The sequence below is a fragment of the Myotis brandtii genome, unplaced genomic scaffold (assembly GCF_000412655.1).
Source record: "Myotis brandtii unplaced genomic scaffold, ASM41265v1 scaffold383, whole genome shotgun sequence".
NCBI classification, from domain to species: Eukaryota; Metazoa; Chordata; class Mammalia; order Chiroptera; family Vespertilionidae; genus Myotis; species Myotis brandtii.
The window spans coordinates 866574-886977 of NW_005364711.1; the positions used below are offsets into that span (position 1 = coordinate 866574).

Below are 20404 nucleotides of genomic sequence, written 5' to 3' on the forward strand. Positions count from 1 at the left end.
TGCAGACCGCGCGTGGATGGGGCTGAGGGGTGGGCATGGGGATGGGCATGGGGATGGGGATGGGGATGGGGTGAGACCCTGAAACTGCGCGCTCCTGACCCGCAGAGCTTCCGATTCGTCGGGGAGGAGGTTGGGGATGCGCCTTGTAACGGGCATCCTTTCCGACGCGCCGGACGCGGGTGGTTAGCGCCGCAGGCTGGGGAGAGCCCTGATGTCTGCACGGGCAGGGCCCGCGGTCCTTTCCGCCGGGCTCTCGCTGGCGCCCTTTTATTCAGCCGGGCACCGCGTTCCGTGCGCCTGGTGCGGACCTGCCGAGGCCGCCATCCGCGGGCGGCTCAGGTGCGGGAGAGCCGAGCAGAGCGGGGGACAGTCACGTTCTCTTCCTCCCGCGCAGCCTGTCCGGACGCAGTGCCGCTGCGATGGCCCCCGAGACTCCCGATGGGGGTCGTTCTGGGTCTCGCCGGGCGTTTTGTGGCTCACTGACCTAGGTGTGTGGGACCTTCTGGGGTGTGAATTGGGAAACAGACGTTTTAAGTATGCCTTTGGAGATTTAAACAAAAATGATACTGAGTATGGAGGAGCCGTTGGGATGTGAGCCGCCCACGTGCGGTTGATTGGTCTCAATAAAATGGTAAGGCATCGTCATTTCAATTCGGACTAATTTGTTCAATTGGACTAATTTGTTCAGGGCTTCTTTAAAAAATATATATGTTTGTATTGATTTTGAGAGAGAGAGGAAGGGAGAAGGAGAGAGAAATAGAAACATCATCTGTGGGCTGCCTCCTGCATGTCCCCTACTGGGGAGGAAGCCTGCAGCCTGGGCATGTGCCCTGACCGGGAGTCACAGGTGACCTCACTGTTCATGGGTCGCCACTCAACCACCGAGCCACACCCCCCGGGCTGTTTAGCTCTTTCTTTCTTTTTCTTTTTTAAAAATATATTTTATTGATTTTTTTACAGAGAGGAAGGGAGAGGGATAGAGAGTTAGAAACATTGATGAGAGAGAAACATCGATCAGCTGCCTCCTGCACACTCCCTACTGGGGATGTGCCCGCAACCAAGGTACATGCCCTCGACTGGAATCGAACCTGGGACCCTTGAGTCCACAGTCCGACGCTCTATCCACTGAGCCAAACCGGTTAGGGCTGTTTAGCTCTTTCTAATGACAATTTGAAATAGTCCAAATTTTAAAAAAAGAAAAGTCCTTTTTCCTTTTTATTCACTGCAGAATAGATTTCCATTTTCTTTACATCTTCAGGGACTATTTAAATAGTATTAGAATTGAGAGGACTGCATCCTCTCCTATTAAGTTTTTTTAGAGGCCCTGCTCCTTGGCTTGCAGATGTCTCCCTTGTGTTTTCACATACCTTCTCTGTGTATAGACATGTCTCTTTCCTTAAAAAAAAAAATTGAGAGAAGAGTGAGGAAGAGAAAGAGAGATGGATTTGTTGTTCCACTTATTTATGCATTCATTGGCTGAGTCTTGTATGTGCCCTGACCGGGGATCAAACTGCAACCCAGGCACATTGGGATGACGCTCTAAACAACTGAGCCACCCAGCCAGGGTCTACACATCATTCTTTTTAAATGCCACCTGGTGTTCCTTTGTGTGACCATATCAATCTACCAAACCGGCCCTTAGTAATGGACATTTTAGGTTGTTCTTTTAGTTTGGGCTGCTATAACGAAAATACCATAATCTGGGTAGCTTATAAGCAGAAATTTATTTCTTACAATTCTAGAGGCCAGAAGTCCAAGGTCAAGGTGCCAACAAATTTGATGTCTGGTGAAGGCTTGCTTTCCGGTTCATAGATGACACCTTCTCCCAGTGTCCTCATTTGGTGGAAGTGGACAAGGGGGCTCCGTAGGCTCTATTTTTAAGGGCACTAATGGTATTCATGAGGGCTCCACCCTCATACCCCAAGCATCTCCCTAAAGCCCCACCTCCTAATGCTATCATAGCAGGGGTTAGGATTTCAATATATGAATTTTGGGGGACACAAACATTCAGACCATAGTAGTTTTCTGTTTTTCACTGTTATATGCTGCTGTGAATATTCTTGTGTGTCTTTGTATACTTGGGCAATAATTCAGTAGGATGCATTTCTGGAAGAGGTCCTCTTTGGTCAAATTGGCCTCTGGAAAAGTTGTACAGGTCTATATTTATGCCAATAATACATGAGTTGCTTTTGTTCAATATTGTGTGAAAGGTAAGAGAGCAGAGTGATAAAGAGCTCAGGGTCTGGATTCAGAACCCTGCATTCGAATCTTAGCTCTCCAACTCCTTCACTGTGTGCCCTTGGTCAAGTAGCTCTCTGGCAGTGATAATGCAGGCCACTACAGGCAGCAGCCAGACAGGAAGGAGGCTTCGGGGAACAGATGGGACCCAAAGAGGGTGCAGGTCTATCCTTTCACCCTTGTTGAATTTCACCTCCTTTTGATAGGACATGGCATTAAAAACCCCCCAACTCCTGTTCTCAGAGGGCTGAACCATTCAGTGTATTAATAAAAATTAGAGCAAACACTGAGCCCAGCACTCCTCTAGATACATATAATATCTCATTGAGTACTATAATTATTATCACTATCTCCATTTTTACAGATGAAAAAGGTTGAGGTGATATTTTAAAATTTAATGTGGCAGAAGGATTTGGACTCAGACAATCACTTTGGCCTTGGCAGGGAGTGAGTAGGGGTGTTATATTTCATATATATAAATATATATATAAAATGTTATATATTTTTTAAATGCTTTTATTTCAGCGAGAGGAATGAGAGGGAGAGAGAAATAGAAACATCGATAATAAGAGAAACATGGATTGGCTGCCTCCTGCAAGTCTCCTACTGGGGACTGAACCTGCAAACTGGGCATGTGCCCTGATCAGGAATTGAACCAGCCACCTCCTTGTGCATGGGACGACATTCAACCAACTGAGCCACAAAGGCTGGGCTATATATATATTTTTAAATGGCATTTTTAAAATTTTTTTTACATATATATATATTATTGATTTCAGAGAGGAAGGGAGAGGGAGAGAGAGAGATAGAAACATCAATGATGAGAGAGAATCATTGATCGGCTGCCTCCTGCACGCCCCCTACTGGGGATCAAGCCCGCAACCTAGGCATGTGCCCTTGGCTGGAATCGAACCTGGAACCCTTCAGTCCGCAGGCTGACTCTCTATCCACTGAGCCAGACCGGCTAAGGCTGGGCTATATTTTTTTATGTTAGAATCCTAGAAATGAAATTGCTGATTTAAAGGGAATACCTTGCATTTTGATAATACTACCCAGTTTGCCCTGCAAAGAGCTTGAATGAACAGTGGAGGGTCTATTTTAAAAATTTCTTGGACTCAAATCTCTCCCATTGCTAACTACACAGGTAATTCACTTCTCTTTGTAAAAGGACAGCTACATTTGTTGTCTGATCCAGGTGGAGAAACGGAGGACATTGCCAGGGAAAGTCTACACCCTGAAAGGAATGGTAACACACCCAGGTGAACCATTTCTTATTCTCTGGATAGCATTACGTCTCTCAGTTTTATTATGTCCCATACTGAAATTACTCTCTTCAAGAATAGCAGGTAGTGAGGCTGCAGCAATCACAGTCATACCTTCATGCCGCATGTGCACAGATCCATTGTCTTTAGAGCAGGCGAGATGATGCCAAGAGCTGCTTTTGAAAGCACCAGAAAATTGCAAGCTCCTCTGAAAGGCAGGGGTCCTGCATATGCTATATGCAGCCCCTGCTGTGTTCCAGTGATTTTAAGAAACCACCAGCACAAAAAGTCTTGCCGCCATTTTCAACGTTGATGGAAAGTTTGGTTCTAGTTGGTTGTCCCAGAACTGAAACTTGAATCAAAACAAATTGATCAAGAATAACAAGGAACTGCCCTAACCGGTTTGGCTCAGTGGATAGAGCGTTGGCCTGCGGACTGAAAGGTCCCAGGTTCAATTCTGGTCAAGGGCATGTACCTTGGTTGCAGGCACATCCCCAGTAGGAGGTGTGCAGGAGGCAGCTGATCGATGTTTCTTTCTCATCAATGTTTCTAACTCTCTATCCCTCTCCCTTCCACTCTGTAAAAAAATCATTAAGAAAAAAGAAAAAAAAAAGAATATCAAGGAACAATCTGATATTCCAGAAGTTCCCCAGTAGTTTTTAAAGTCACAGGATGCCAAGCTAGCTTTTGCCACATTGAGGAATACTTCCTTGCTGCTTCATGCTGACGTCCACAGCTGGGAACAGAGGGTAAAGTGTTTTTGTAATTCAAATCCCTGACCTTTCAGAGTTTTATTTCTCTATTTTATTTCTGATATCAGTAGATTTTATTTTACCTTGACTTGTATGTGTCTATGTATTCGGTTATACTGAGGAAATTAAGGATTTTTTTCAACTACCACATTGAATGATAAATCCACAGGATTACTATATCTTAAAAAAATTTAAAGAGCATTTATAATATGTCTTCTTATTCACCAAATGTACTTTATGTTCAAATATGATTGTTACCATCTTTCCCTGGTTACTAAAAAAAAAAAATAATGATGAAATATATAGCTAGATGTAAATGTATTGAAAGTATGTGTGTTTTTAGCAGGCATTTTTGAGTACCCACTATGTGCTTGACATTGGGGACACTCAGCTTTCCATCATTGGGCACACATATTAGAATTAGCTGTTTCCAGTTTAATGGAGGAACAGAATTCCTTTCCTATAGTGAAATAATTTTAGATGACGTGTGTATTAAGGTTCTCCATAGAAACAGAAACAATAGGAGATGATACAGACATGGATACATAGATATAGATATGAGATTTAGTATAAGGAATTGGCTTGTGAGATTATGGAGGCTGAGTGGTCCCAAGATCTGAAGTCGGCAAGCTGGAGACCTAGCAAAACTAGTGATATCCAGGTCAAGTTCAAAGGCTTGAGAGCCAGGAGAGTTAGTGGTTAGTGTTCTAGTCCTAATTCGAGTCCTAAGGCAGGAGAAGACCCATGTTCCAGCTCAAAGATGCTTAGGCAGAGAGAGCGACTTCTCCCTTGCTCAGCCTCTTATTCTATTCAGGCCTTCAGTGGATTGGGTGAGGCCCACTCATTTTGGGAAAGGCAATCTGCTTTACTCAGTCTCCTGATTCAAATGTTAATCTCATCCGGAAACACCCTCACAGATACACCCAGAACATTGTTGAACCACATATCTGGACACCCCATGGCCCAGTCAAGTTGACACATACAATTAATAATCACAAAATGTCATGGAATTTTATGATGACTGTCACTAGCCCAGAGAACAAATTGTTCAGTATTTTCCTAAATTTAAGTAAAATATAAATATCTGATTTTTTTTTTTTAAAAAAGCAGCCCACATTTAAAAACTAAATTGGACACTTGGCATTATCACTGTTTGGGGTTGGCAACATAGTAGAGTGGGAAAATTGTGAAGTTAGACAAACCAAGGTTTGAATCCCATTTCTGTTGCTTATTAGCTTTGGTTCTTGGGCAAGTTACTTGTCTGAACTGTAATTTTGTGATTTGTTTGAAAATCAAAGAAACCTACTTCATGGTGGTGTTTAGAAAAAAATGTATATAAAATGTTTGGGACACAGTAAATAGTCAATAAATAAAAGTAGTCATTTGAAAGTTGACCATAAGTGATGCCATATAAACCATTTTGTCAAAAAGAGTCTTTGTCCTTCAGCGATTTGATGATTTTTCATTAACTGACGGCGGTGACAGTTTGCAGTCATCTCAGTATGTATAACAGCGTCCTGGAGACATAGTTACTCACTAGTTTTCTCTCTTGTTCTTTTGATAGAGTTAAATTAGAAGAGCGAGAAGTCACTGAGAATCCTGTAGTAGTCAGTAATGGTGATAGTACTCATTTCTTACCTAGAAAAGCAAAGAAGCGGTCATTTAAGTTGGAGGAGGATGAAGAAACTGATTACAGAAATTCAAAGAAGCAATGGAAGAGGCGAGAGAACAACAACGAGAACACTTTGGATCCAGAACCAAAAGCTGTCACAGATCAGAGTGGGAGGGGAAGAAACAAGAGGAAACACAAAGCCACACTTGATGTAGTAGATGAGGATGACAAAGAGACCAAAAGAAAATCGCCAAAGAAGAAGGAGAAATGTGCGTATAGAAAACAGACGAAGAATCCCAAGTCTTCTAAAGCACAGACAGTGAAAGAGTGGACTGTCCAGAAGTGTAGTCCTCCCAAAGGTTCTCCTGCTCGAAACAGCCTTGTAAAAGCCAAGAGGAAAGGTGGCGTGGACGTCCATGCAAAAGATAGTCCCAGTTCCTCCTCAGAGTCTGAGTCTTGTCATGATTCAGCCAGCGAACATTTGAGCAATGTCATCTTGGAGGTCAGAAAGTCCTCAGAGAAAGTATCAACTGCATTATTAAAGGAAGGGCCCTCTATAAACACAACTGCAAACAAAGTAGCTACAAAAATTGCCTTTAACTCTGCCCCCATCGAGGACAAGACAACCAGAACCTCAGACTCCAGTTCAGACTCCAGTTCAGATTCAGATGACCAAAGCGAGGCATCAAAGAGTTCCCTGGAGAAGACTGCGGGGCCCTTAAAGCCCGTAGGCCTGTTTGCAGGCAGAGGTCGTCCAGGTCTGGGGCCTTCATCACAGACTCTAAATGCTACTGGGTGGAGGAACTCTGACTCAAATGCTGGCAGGCAGACTCCTCCTGGTCCTCCCAATGTGACTCTCCCTACCAGTTTGGGAAGAGGTTGGGGTAGAGGAGAGGACCTTCTTTCTTGGAAGGGAGTTAGGGGTCGGGGCACGCGGGGGAGAGGTCGAGGACGAGGACTTGCTGTTCCCCTTGTTTTAAATAGAGACGCTGAATATGAGAAGCAGCAGCATTTAAATGAAACAGTAACAAACTCATCTACTATTATCCAGGCAAGTAGTCTTTATTGTGAGTTTACTACTTCCCCTTTCCCCACAGTGTGTGTCTCGAGTTGATGTCATCGGTTCACATTTTCTCACCAGTAACAGAGTCACATAACTAATAAGTACTGTTTTTCAGAATCCAGTACGGACACCCAAGAAGGACTACAGTTTGTTACCACTGTTAGCAGCTGCCCCCCAAATTGGAGAAAAGATTGCATTTAAGGTATGTTTTAAAACAACAATTACAACAAAAAGATTATTCTCCCTCCAAGAAAAATTACTTGTTAGAGTATATATGTAAATAAACAGACATCTATATACATACGCATACGTATGTGTACATATGTATGTATGTGTGTGTGTATATATGTGTATACACACACACATACACACCCTTCCTGCCCAGATCACATCTTTCATGTTATCATGCCTAGTGTGTAATAGGTGCCAGTAATTGTTTTCTAAATGAATAAAAATGGCTTAGGCTAGTGTCTAGAACAGCCGTGGGCAAACTACGGCCCGCGGGCCAAATCCGGCCCGCTTGAAATGAATAAAACTAAAAAAAAAAAAAGACCGTACCCTTTTATGTAATGATGTTTACTTTGAATTTATATTAGTTCACACAAACACTCCATCCATGCTTTTGTTCCGGCCCTCCGGTCCAGTTTAAGAACCCATTGTGGCCCTCGAGTCAAAAAGTTTGCCCACCCCTGGTCTAGAATATAGCAAGTGCTCAATAAAAGAAAGCTATACATATCACCCCTTTCCCCAAACCACTGGAACTCCTGTTTTGCTACAGATTTGTGGTCAGGCTGTGTGTTTTCTCAGAAATAGGGACCACGGGACTTATGTACTAGTATTTGTGGACTTTCTCTTTCTTTCTTTTTTTAGCTTTTGGAACTAACACCTGATTATTCTCCTGATGTCTCTGACTACAAGGTAAGACTTTTTATTTAAAAACTAGAGGCCCAGTGCACGAATTCGTGCACCAGTGGGGTCCCTCAGCCTGGCCTGCGGGATCGGGCTGAAACCAGCTCTCTGACATCCCCCGAGGGGTCCCGGATGGCAAGAGGGTACAGGCTAGGATGAGGGACCCCACTGGTGCACCATTGGGGCCGGGGAGGGACTGTGGGAGGGTTCCAGGCCATGTCTGGCCCATCTCACTCAGTCCAGATCAGCTGGACCTCAGCAGCAAGCTAACCTACCAGTCGGAGCGTCTGTCCCCTGGTGGTCAGTGTATGTCATAGCGAGCGGTTGAGCGACCTTAGCATATCATTAGCATATTACGCTTTGTTTAAATGGACCACCGGACACTTAGCATATTATGCTTTTATTATATAGGATAATTGTCAATATATTAAAGAAGCTGAAGTCATATTTAATATTGCTGGTATGGATAATGCTGATTTTTTTTGAGTAAACAATGCCGTAAAGTAAAAAATAAAAACATTACCGAACTGTAAACTTTTTAATAACATCACTGTGAAGTCTCCTAGTGTTGTTTTCCTTACACTTGGGAAGAATGTAGAATGAGAATAACGAATTTAATTCTTTTTATTCAATTTTTAAAAATTAGCTTAGACACACAGACTTATTTGAGTACTCTTCCCTCATATCCTAAACTTGAAAGAAAATAATAAATAGCTCTCAGCCAGAAAATTGTATTGTTTTCATCATAGGAATATATTTTACATATTTGTGAATTACTGGAAGGAAATGTAAACAGACCTGTCTTGGGCAAATCAAAATGTTTTGTCACCCTACATAAGTAACTAATTTAATTCTGTGATATATGAGGAAATGAGAATAAATATAGAATCGATACATTTCATAACTCTACACACTGTGATTCTATATGTTATTAAAATTCACGTTAAGTGGATGTTAGTCATCATCATAGTTATTACCTTGAAAAGCTATTTACTTACTTTATTTCCTAGTAGTTTTAGAACTTTTTGAAATTGCTTTCAAAACCATTTTGAGACAGAAAATTAGTCCCACTTTTTTGCTTTGACCACAAGTTCTGTTACCTGCTTGATCGCCGGCTTCCTGCACGTTCCCTGACCGGCTGGGGATGGAACCTGTAACCGAGGTACTGCCCTTGACTAGGAATTGAACCCGAGACCCTTCAGTTCGCCAGCTGATGCTCCAGCCACTGAGCCAAACCAACCAAGGCAGATCGCTGGCTTATTTATTAAGCTTGCCTTCAAAACTCAAATCTCCCTGCTACTTTATTTATTTTTTTATATATATTTTTTAATCCTCACTGGAGGATATTTTTGAGAGAGAGAGAGAGAATGAAAGGGAGGGGGGACTGAGAGAGAGAGAAACTTCAATATGAGAGAGACACATCAACTGGTTGCTTCCTGCACATTCCCTGACTGGCTGGGGATGGAACCTGTAACTGAGGTACTGCCCTTGACTGGGAATTTATTAAGCTTGCCTTCAAAACTCAAATCTCCCTGCCGCATTTGTACCCATGGGATTTGAACTTATGGAGGTGGCTGAGTGAGCCAATGCTATTGAAATAGGAACTTATTACTTACATTTCCCAAGAGGAAGGGCAATGCCACACCCTGCCGTGACGCAGAGGAAATCACCTGGGTGTAGTCAGGAGGCAGAAGCAGGAGTGAGGAGAGAGCCTTTACTGGGGTCTCCTGGGGATAGACAGGCAGGGTGCAGGAAACAATCTAGGATTGGCTCATTTCAATAAGGAGCAGGCTGTGGTCTGTAGGGACTATTCCTCGTGTGGTACCTGACCCTGGGGTGATTACGATTAGGGAAAATAGTGGCTTGGTGTGTGGTAGTATCATTTACCCTACATGCTGATTTAACAAATTTTTTTTTATTGAGATAAAATTCACATAACATAAAATCCACAGTTTAAACCAGTGGTCCGCAGACCACTAGTGGTCTGTGAGGTCCGAAAGGTTGACAACTGCTGGTTTAAACCATTTTAAAGTGTACAGTTCAGTGGTTCTAATATATTTGTAATGTTTTGTGTGTTGATTTTTGACTTCAACTTTTATTTTTGAAAGGAAGGAAAAATATTGAGCCACAATCCAGAGACCCAGCAAGTAGATATAGAAATCCTTTCATCCACACCTGGTGAGTCTAGAAAAGAATTTGAAAATGTAGGCTTTTCATATCTCATTGGTTTCTAAGTAGCTGTGCACACGGGAGCTGCTGTCTTCATTGGCCCCATGATTAACTGGCGCCCTCCACCACCTCTGTCAGCACAGAACAGCCCAGGCCTGAGCCCCACTGGTGGAGTAGAGTGTCCACTAAGAGTTATTGGATTTTTTTCCCCAAAGCTTTTAGGCAAGTTGTTCTTATTACTGTCATTATATAATTTCATAAAAATTACATAAACCAATGAAAATTGATTTCAGAAAGAATCTACACTAATAAAAGAGAAAGATGCAAATTGACCATACCTTCGTGATGCCCACCAGCCAATCAGGCATGAATATGCAAATTAACCCAGCGAAGATGGCAGGTTAATTTGCATACGCAGGCACAGAGCGGGTGGGGCGGGGCACGTGCGTCATCACCATGGCGACAACACAGGCGTTCGCCCTGCCCCAGTCGCTTGGGGCCTCTGGGCAGCATGGGAAGGCGGAAAGGCGGCTCCAGGCCGGGGCGAAGGTGGTGCCAGCAGCCAGGGGAAGGAAGGCCCATTCTTGCACGAATCTTCGTGCATTGGGCCTCTAGTTCTTTTTATAAAACCTAAGTTGAATGCTGACGCAGAAGTGTGGCTAAAAAACTTGCCATTAAGTTTTGTGTGGGTGGGTCAGCTTTATAAGAGATTGGGAGGAATTTAAAAATCTGGGAAGCTTTTGCACTTAAATTGCCTTGCTAGTTTTTTGCATTCTTGCATCACTTTAAAAAAACTCAAAACTGGAAATTATGTAAATTGCAGGCATACATTAAGGATATGATTTATTTATTTTTTTTATATTTTATTGATTTTTTACAGAGAAGAAGGGAGAGGGATAGAGAGTTAGAAACATCGATGAGAGAGAAACATCAATCAGCTGCCTCCTGCACACCTCCTACTAGGGATGTGCCCGCAACCAAGATACATGCCCTTGACCGGAATCGAACCTGGGACCCTTCAGTCCGCAGGCCGACGCTCTGTCCACTGAGCCAAACCGGTTTGGCAAGGATATGATTTATAAAAGAAAGCTCTAGTTGGTGGGCTCATAAGATCTGTTCAGCTCTATTTCAAAAGATTGGCAAATGAACACATTTGTGTTGTTAAATCAAAATAAAGTATCTAAAATATTTGTGTATACACAGTCCACACATTATTCTGCCTTATCCCTGATTCACCCTGTTCATTATTGGTTCTGAAATCCTGGAATGAGAGGGCTTTTACTGTATATGGCTTAACTTGTGTTATGTTGTAGGGCCCCTGGCCAGAGACCAGGGGAGATCCCCTTTTCTTTAGCAGACCCTAAGGCAATTAGTTTCTGTTTGTATTTAAATAGGTAATAATGTAATCAAAACTCCAGTACACAGAAGTTAGTCAAAAGGGTTTTGTTAATCCTCACCCGAGGACATTTTTTCCATTGCTTTTCAGAGAGAGTGGGAGGGAAGGATGGAGGGAGGGGGAGAAAGAGAGAGGAGAGAGAAAGAGAGTAATATCTATGTGAGAGAGACACATTGATTTGTTGCCTCCTGCATGCTCCCTGACTGGGGCTGGGGATCAAACCTGCAACCCAGCCCTGCCGGTGTTTCTCAATGGTTGAGCGTCGACCTATGAACCAGGAGGTCACAGTTCGATTCCTGGTTAGGGCACATGCCCAGGTTGTGGGTTCAGTCCCCAGTAGGGGACATGCAAGGAGGCAGCCAATCAATGATTCTCTCTCATCATTGATGTTTCTGTCTGTCTGTCTCTCTCTCCCTTTCTCTCTGAAATCAATAATAAAAACAAGCAAAAAAACACCCTGTAACCCAGGGATGTGTCCTGGACCGGGCATCGAACCTATGACCCTTAGGTGCGCAGGCTGACAGTCTAACCACTGAGCAACACCAGCCAGAGCCAAAAAGGGTTTTTCAACAAAGTCTCTTCAGGCTATTAAGTAAATGATTAGATGTAACCTGGTTTCCCAGCTCTATTCTGATAAGGTTTCATTTGAAGAAATCCCCCTTCTTAGGAATGGTGGACAAAGAAATCTGTCCATGGTCAAATTCCATGGGCAAGGCTGGATCACTGCTCGTCAGGTGATTGACAGTGATAACATCTAATTAGAACTTTTCTTCCGGGCAACAAGGAATGGCTTTATCTGTTTTCCAATAGAAATACTCATAGTCCTTGCTTTGCATGGTTCTGATATCCATGCACTTCAGTTACCCTGGTTTAGTTAACAACACCAGTCCCTCAGTGACATTGAGTATATTAATGAGAGTAATTGCATAAGGTGCTGCCAGCTCTTTAGTCCACAAGTCACTACATAATAACAGATGCCCATCATGACCGGTGACCAACCACTTCTTTCAGTCTTGGTGATCGGTCACTGTGCTTCTGTTCCTCATTTTCCATACACACAGCAAGGTGTGTGCCTTTGCTGCTCCCTTGTCCCTCAGTGATAAACCCACATGACACTTACAAAATGGGTAGTTGAAATAGGGAGTTGGTCACAAAGATGAAAGCATAACAAAGAAGCAAACAGTGACATCCAAATCAAGTCTAAGTGAGACTATAGAAGAAATAGCTAACTATAGGAATGGTGATGCTGCGGTTTATATGAACTTCTTTTTTTTTTTTTTTTCAATATATTTTATTGATTTTTTACAGAGAGGAAGGGAGAGAGATAGAGAGTTAGAAACATCGATGAGAGAGAAACATCGATCAGCTGCCTCCTGCACATCCCCCACTGGGGATGTGCCCGCAACCCAGGTACATGCCCTTGACCGGAATTGAACCTGGGACCTTTCAGTCCGCAGGCCAACGCTCCATCCACTGAGCCAAACCGGCTTCGGCTATATGAACTTCTTAACATAAATGAGGAGGGTATTGGTGATGAAAGAGATGAAGGTGTCCCAGAAGTGATATCAACCAAAAATTTCCCAAACTCTCAGAGCTATTTCATGACATTAAAAGCTCAAGGAATAAAGTATTGAAAGCTGATCCAAACTTAGAAGTGAGTATGATAGTTCTGCAAGTAATAGAAAAGATTCTCTCTATCATTGTTGCCTGACAAGAAGGTAAGTACTCTTCAAACTACCCTTGGTAAGAATATTACAAAGAAGCTGTGTGCTTCAATTCTCAGTGTTTCTAATGTTTTAAATTATAATATGCTCCATAAGTATTAGTATTACTTCTTTTCATTTCCTTATATAGTAAAGATTTTAAAATTTTGACAGAATTTTTTAAAGATTGTGAAACAGTCATCATTTTCCCTGTGAAAGTTCACGGCCAGCATGGCTTTCGGGGTTCAAAGGCTTGGAGCTAGAGCTGAGGCACAAATGACACACAAGACGAAATATTAATTTTGATACCAGGGGAAACCAGAGGAAAACTCGACCATAGCAGTCAAGTTCTTGCTGAGTCTCCGTTCCCAGCTGCTTTTATTTACTAGAATACACAATTGCCTTTTAGGAATGCAAACAGACATATCAATGGTAATGTTTAGTAAACAGTAAGATTGTCAGGTTTTGGGGGAGTTTGCTTTAGGCCATTGAGTCAGCAGCAAGTATAAAATGTAAATATTCACCCTATGAATATCAAAAGGAGTACCGGCTAGCCTTCTGCCAGACTCCTCACATTTATCTTAATTACTGTTGATCTTGGTTTCCAGCATTTCCCCATTGATTATTTTACTGTTTTGCGTGATTTCAGCCTAGACCAGGGGTGGGCAAACTTTTTGACTTGAGGGCCACAATGGGTTCTTAAACTGGACCGGAGGGCCGGAACAAAAGCATGGATGGAGTGTTTGTGTGAACTAATATAAATTCAAAGTAAACATCATTACATAAAAGGGTACGGTCTTTTTTTTTTTTTTAGTTTTATTCATTTCAAACGGGCCGGATCCGGCCCGTGGGCCGTAGTTTGCCCACGGCTGGCCTAGACAGTCATTTTTAGGGTCCCACACTACCATGCAAAGTGAGGACTGCTATATTACTAAGTAGTAAGCATGTGTAATTTCTGAGGACATAGCAAGATAGAAGTATTTAGCAGAATTCAGATTACCTTCCCTTGTTGAAACATATCAGTTACCTTTTGGGATTATCTTGTGGTTGTACATTCTTTTCTGGTAGTACGAGTGATAGTGTGTCAAGCTTGTTTCTTTTTGATGAAGGAAATATCGTCCCTGAAGAAAGGCCAAGAAGCTCCCGTCTGCTGGTGCAGGCTTTTCTCAGAGTCTCCTGTCACGGAGGGAGCACTCCATGCTCGCATGTGCATAGCCAGCCTCCACATCAATGCAGTTTGTTTGTGATGGTTTTTCTAATGATGTAAATTGCCTGTCGAAGAATGTTTTCACTACTGGGAAGTGACTTATTGTCTCTCCTCCTTACCATCTAGTTTCACCCATAAAAGAACCTGGGAAATTCGATTTAGTTTATCACAACGAAAATGGATCTGAGGTTGTGGAGTACGCTGTGACACAGGAGAGAAAGGTAGGCATGCTTCTCTTCTTGGGATTGCTGAGTTATCCATTCTCTCTCGACTGATTACTGGTGGTCTGTCTGAAAGACTTTGCAGCTTGCTGAACTGCCTATATTAAAATCATGAAGGAGCCCGGCTAGTGTGGTTCAGCGGCTGAGCATGGACCAGGAAGTCAAAGTTTGATTCCCAGTGAGGGCACATGCTGAGGTTACAGGCTTCATCCCCAGTGTGGGGCGAGCAGAAGGCAGCCAATCGATGATTCTCATAATTGATGTTTCTATCTCGCTCCTCCCTTCCTCTCTCTGAAATCAATGAAAACATTTTTAAAAATTAAAAAAATAAAATCATAAAGGATCTGGGTCTTGAGGATGTCTGTCCTGCCTACAAGGTGGCATATCAATGCCAAGTGTCCAGTTAGGGCATCATCTTGGACCTTAAAGAGCCTCTATGACAAGATGCACAGTCTAGATTTGCATAGTCATCTATATGTATGAAAGCCTAAGCAACTTAACAACTGGAATGACCGGTTGACTAGTTGCTATGACACGCACTGACCACCAAGGAGCAGACGCTCAATGCAGGAGCTGCCCCCTGGTGATCAGTGTGCTCCCACAGCTAACCTCTCCCTCCCCCGCCTGCCAACCTCCCACGGTCCCTCCCCTGTGCCAGACGGCCCCCCTGATAGGCCTTGATCACCGGCCAGGCTGAGTGACCTCACCCATGCACGAATTCGTGCACCGGGCCTCTAGTCGTATGTAAGGTTATATAAGGATTTCAATACAAAAGACTAGCATATCATAAAAATCTCTTATTGACATGTAGATTCAAAAAAGTGCATATAAATATAGCTGGAACGATTTTCACACATGAACATACTCATGTAACCGGCACCCAGATCAAGAACATTAGCAGTCCCCTCTGGAAATCTCCATCAAGTCTCCTTGTAGTCACTGCTACCTCTCAGACATTGCCACAATTCTGACTAAAAACAGCAAGTTTGGTTTTGAAGAATGACATAAAATGATGGTTCTGTCTTTTGACTTTGTTTAAACCCTTAAATTGCCATTTTAGGAAGTATATGTTTTAGAACTTTTTAGGCAGCCAGACTAGTTGCTGGCAATGGATGGTTCATTAGGTTTTGCTAGCATTAAAGGAAATAGAATTTATACATAAGATGTTTATATTTTAAACTAGAGGCTCGATGCACGAAAATTTGTGCAAGAGTAGGCCTTCCTTCCCCTGGCTGCCGGCACCGGCTTTCCTCCTCCAGCCTCGGCAGACACCCTGGACCTGGGCTTCCCTCCCTCCGGCCAGCCGCAGGTACCTGGGACGGTGGGCAGCTTCTCCCAGCCCGGGCCCCGGCTTTGTCAGGAAGGACGTCTGGAAGACATCCAGTCTATCCAGTCTAATTAGCATATTACTCTTTTATCAGTATAGACTAGAGACGCGGTGCACAAAAATTTGTGCACTCGGGGGGGGGGTCCTTCAGCCCGGCCTGTGCCCTCTCGCAGTCTGGGACCCCTCGGGGGATGACCCCCTGCTGGCTTAGGCCCGCTCCCCAGGGGATTGGGTCTAAGCTGGCAGTCAGACATCCCTCTGGCAGCCCGGGAGCCCTCGGGGAATGTCCACTTGCCAGCGGGGAGCAAGCCTAAGCTGCAGTTGGACATCCTTAGCGCTGCTGAGGAGGCGGGAGAGGCTCCCACCACCACCGCTGTACTGGCAGCCGTCAGCCTGGCTTGTGGCTGAGCAGAGCTCCCCCTGTGGGAGCGCACTGACCATCAGGGGGCAGCTCCTGCATTGAGCATCTGCCCCCTGGTGATCAGTGTGTGTCATAGTGACTAGTCATTTCCAGTTGTTCTGCTGATAGGGTCAATTTGCATATTACCCTTTTACTATATAGGATAGAGGCCTGGTGCATGGTTGGGGGCCGGCTGGTTTGCCCTGAAGGGGGTCCTGGATCAGGGTGGGAGTCCTGCTGGGGTGCCTGGCCAACCTGGGCGAGGGGCTGAGGGCCGTTTTCAAACTGGCCGCACCCCCTTCAGGGTGGGGGGGTTTTGCTGGGGTGCCTAGCCAGTCTGGGTGATGGGCTGATGGCTGTTTACAGGCTGGCCATAGCCCCTTCAGGGGGGGGGTCCCCACTGGGGTGCCTGGCTAGCCTGAGTGAGGGGCTGATGGCTGTTTGCAGGCTGGCCACAGCCCCTTCAGAGTGGGGGTCCCCGCTGTGGTGCCTGGCCAGCCTGGGTGAGGAGCTGAGGGCCATTTTCAGGCTGGCCACCCCCCCTTCAGGGTGGGGGGGTTTTGCTGGGGTGCCTAGCCAGTCTGGGTGATGGGCTGATGGCTGTTTACAGGCTGGCCATAGCCCCTTCAGGGGGGGGGTCCCCACTGGGGTGCCTGGCCAGCCTGGGTGAGGGGCTGAGGGCCGTTTTCAAACTGGCCACACCCCCTTCAGGGTGGGGGGGTTTTGCTGGGGTGCCTAGCCAGTCTGGGTGATGGGCTGATGGCTGTTTACAGGCTGGCCACAGCCCCTTCAGGGTGGGGGTCCCCACTGGGGTGCCTGGCTAGCCTGAGTGAGGGGCTGATGGCTGTTTGCAGGCTGGCCAGGGCCCCCAGCCACCCAAGCTCCCAGTGGAGGCTGTCTGGAAGCAGGTATCTGGGATTTATTTATCTTCTATAATTGCAACTTTGTTGCCTTGAACGGAGGCTGCAGCCGGCCAGGGCAGGCGGGAAGCTTGGCTTCCTCCATCGCTGGGCAACCAAGCCTCCTGCTTGCTCCAGCTCCATGGCTGCCGGCCGCCATCTTGGTTGGGTTAATTTGCATATAGTTGCTCTGATTGGCTGGTAGGCTTGGGGCGTAGTGGAGTTGCAGTCTATTTGCATGTTTCTCTTTTATTAGATTAGATATTACAGATATTGCCCTATAAGTTTCAGTATTATAAACTATTTATCTGACACGTAGAAACTCTAGCCAGACTATGCTTTGATTTGTCTCTGAGATAGATGATACTCTTAGAGATTTATTCCAAAAACACATTTTTGGGGTCTGTGGTAGGATCATCAGATTTGGCCCAGTCTTCTGTACTTCCTTATTTGCAATATACTCAGCCCCATTTTTTTGGGTTGAAATGTATTCTTGGAAACTGTGCCTTTGCAGTGGTTCTCAACCTTCCTAATGCAGCGACCCTTTAATACAGTTCCTCATGTTGTGGTGACCCCCAATTTCATTGTTACAAATTGAACATAATTAAAGCATAGTGATTAATCACAAAAACAATATGTAATTATATATGTGTTTTCCAGTGGTCTTAGGCGACCCCTGTGAAAGGGTCGTTCGACCCCCAAAGGGGTCGCGACCCACAGGTTGAGAACCACTGCTTTAGAGACTTGCTTCTCCATGCCTTTTCAGAGGTCTAAAGCAGAGCCAGTAATTACCTCTTTTGGACACTAGATGGCTCTCATCATTCATCCACATGGCCAAGTGCTCCGATTTGCTTTCTCTTAAATGTGAAATATCTCCTATTTTTGGCAGCATAGCAGAACTACAGAGCTGCACAAAACAGCATCAGCAGTCTATTGATAACTCTTTTGGGTCACATCTGCTTCCCAAGAGGTCTGTGGCTGCCTGTCCCCAGAACCTTTAGGGCAAATCCTCGTGACCCCTTATAACCAGCTACCCCTCACTCCGTGCCATCCCCCACAACCCCTGCTCTAAATCAAAGAAGGATGAAATGTGCTTAATGTGAAATTTAGCTGCATTTGAGGTAAACAAGTTTTTATGCACTAATTAAACTCAGTTTATCAGGACTCAAATTATTCCAGGACTTCAACCATTCTGCACAAATGGAAATATTCTTGACTGATGTTTTTAACTGACTAGAACCTATATGACCTCATAATGAAATCTCTAAACTGAATATTTTGTATTTTCCTTCAGATCACTGTTTTTTGGAGACAGTTGATTGATCCAAGACTGATTGTTGAATCTCCGAGTAACAACACATCAAGCACAGAGCTTGCCTAAGACCTCTCCACCTTGTAGTGTATAAATGTCTTGTTTGTGAAAGTGACTATAACCTGAACTTTAAAAAAAAAAGATTTGAAATTTGTATGCAATTTTCTGCATAGGACAGAATATCTACCTCATCATTGAAAATAACATGAGTGTGTTGCTTTCTAGTCTTTTTTTTTTTTTTCAGGTTTAATTTTAGTAACAAAATTTTAAAAAATGACATTCCCTGTAGGCATTGTTACATACCAATATGTATTGTTTCTTCTCTTTTTTATTTTATTTTTTGACCATCAAGTAGCCATTGTCAGAAGCAGTTTATAATATCAAGTATAAGAAAGTGCTGCACATCTTGTCTCAGTAAGTTTTATTAAGTAACATTTTAAAACATGAACGCATGTTACTTGACCTAATTTTTTACATTTGAGTTGTTCTATTAAATGTGGAACCTCTTACAAATTTCAAGTATTTTATCCTTGTAATTGTCAAGAATTAACAAGTAGTTGGGTTTGTTGCAGGCAGTGAGTTAAGAAATCCTTTCACATTTTTCTCAACTTTAAAGTGGAGGATTCCTAGAGCCCCATCTAGAGCAGGAAAATAAGACCTGCTGTGTGTGCCTGGGGAAGAGCTCCTGTGTCAGCTGGGTGAGAGGATTTACTCTCGGTTCAGACCGGGAATGTGTTATCTTGCTGCAAGATCCCGGCACCTGGCTGCGTGTGCTGGAGTGAGGATCTTGAACAGAAACTTCCTTTCCTATTGCTGTTCCACACAAAGCTAAAATGACTAAATATATACTGGGAAAATTGCTTTCTTTTAATGAAAGATCAGATCCCTCCTTCAGCTTTGCAGATTTTTAAATAAAACCATATTGAACTAAATGTCCATGTTGAGTCATCACATCTAGTTGAGTATTGCAAATCTCGGCTTGTTTGTTTTTTACAACAATGCAAGAGGTTAAAGTTTTCCGGAACAAGAAGGGTTGCCTTGAGTGAAGAGTCCGGTGTTGCAAAGTTTGGTCAAACAGAGTCTGCTATATCTGGGAGGTATCGGACCAGTGAAGCTGATGTCCAATTTTAATATGCATGGCATTGATGTGCATCAAAATGTGGTTACTGATTTGTGATGAGTGTTACTCCAGAATGATGGGATCTTGGCACTGGGGTTCTTGTGTTGCATACTTTGCAGAGTTTAGGAAACAAGATTACTAGTAAACGCTAAAAGGTATATGAACAAATGCCCCGGTTGCGGGCTTGATCCCCAGTGTGGGGTGTGCAGGAGACAGCCAATCGTTGAGTCTCTCTCATTGATGTTTCTCTCTCTCCCTCTTCCTCCCTCTCTGAAATCAATAAAAATATATTTAATAATAATGCATGTGAAGCATTTAGCACAGGACCTGGCATGTAGTAAGTGCTTGATGAGATCTTCCTATTTGACTTGCCCAACATCCTGCTCCAAATTTTTGGCAGAACTTGCATCCCCTTAATTTATTTTCATCTGTTAAGAAATTACTAATGTCATATTTTGTATTAGAGCTGCTGTGTTTAGACTTTTTTTAATTGTATTTATTTTAAAAAATTTTTAAAAATACATTTTATTGATTTTTTACAGAGAGGAAGGGAGAGGGATAGAGAGTTAGAAACATCAATGAGAGAGAAACATCAGCCGCCTCCTGCATACCCCCCATTGGGGATGTGCCCACAACCAAGGTACATTCCCTTGACTGGAATCGAACCCTGGGACCTTTGAGTCTGCAGGCCAACGCTCTATCCACTGAGCCAAACCAGTCAAGGCTGTATTTATTTTTTAAAGTTCTTTACTGTTTAAAGTATTACATATAGTATTACATGTCTCCTTTTTCCCTCATTGACCTCTCCCTGCCT

At 43.7% G+C, this 20404-nt stretch overlaps 1 protein-coding gene across 3 annotated transcripts in view; it reads left to right on the plus strand.

The window, feature by feature from the left end:
- Positions 1-19807, plus strand: part of COIL (coilin) — a 20106-nt gene extending 299 nt beyond the window's left edge. Inside the window, exons 2-7 of one of the 3 annotated variants that reach the window (XM_005872539.2) lie at positions 5817-6915; positions 7043-7129; positions 7798-7845; positions 9945-10014; positions 14438-14532; positions 18453-19807. In XM_005872539.2, coding sequence (XP_005872601.1) covers positions 5817-6915; positions 7043-7129; positions 7798-7845; positions 9945-10014; positions 14438-14532; positions 18453-18539 — 1486 coding nt within the window. In that variant the 3' untranslated portion in view covers positions 18540-19807. Of the gene's footprint in view, positions 1-5816; positions 6916-7042; positions 7130-7797; positions 7846-8927; positions 9184-9944; positions 10015-14437; positions 14538-18452 lie in introns of those variants that run through there. The other 2 variants (XM_014544834.1, XM_005872540.2) reach the window with 2 other exon arrangements.
- Positions 19808-20404: the final 597 nt, after the last annotated feature.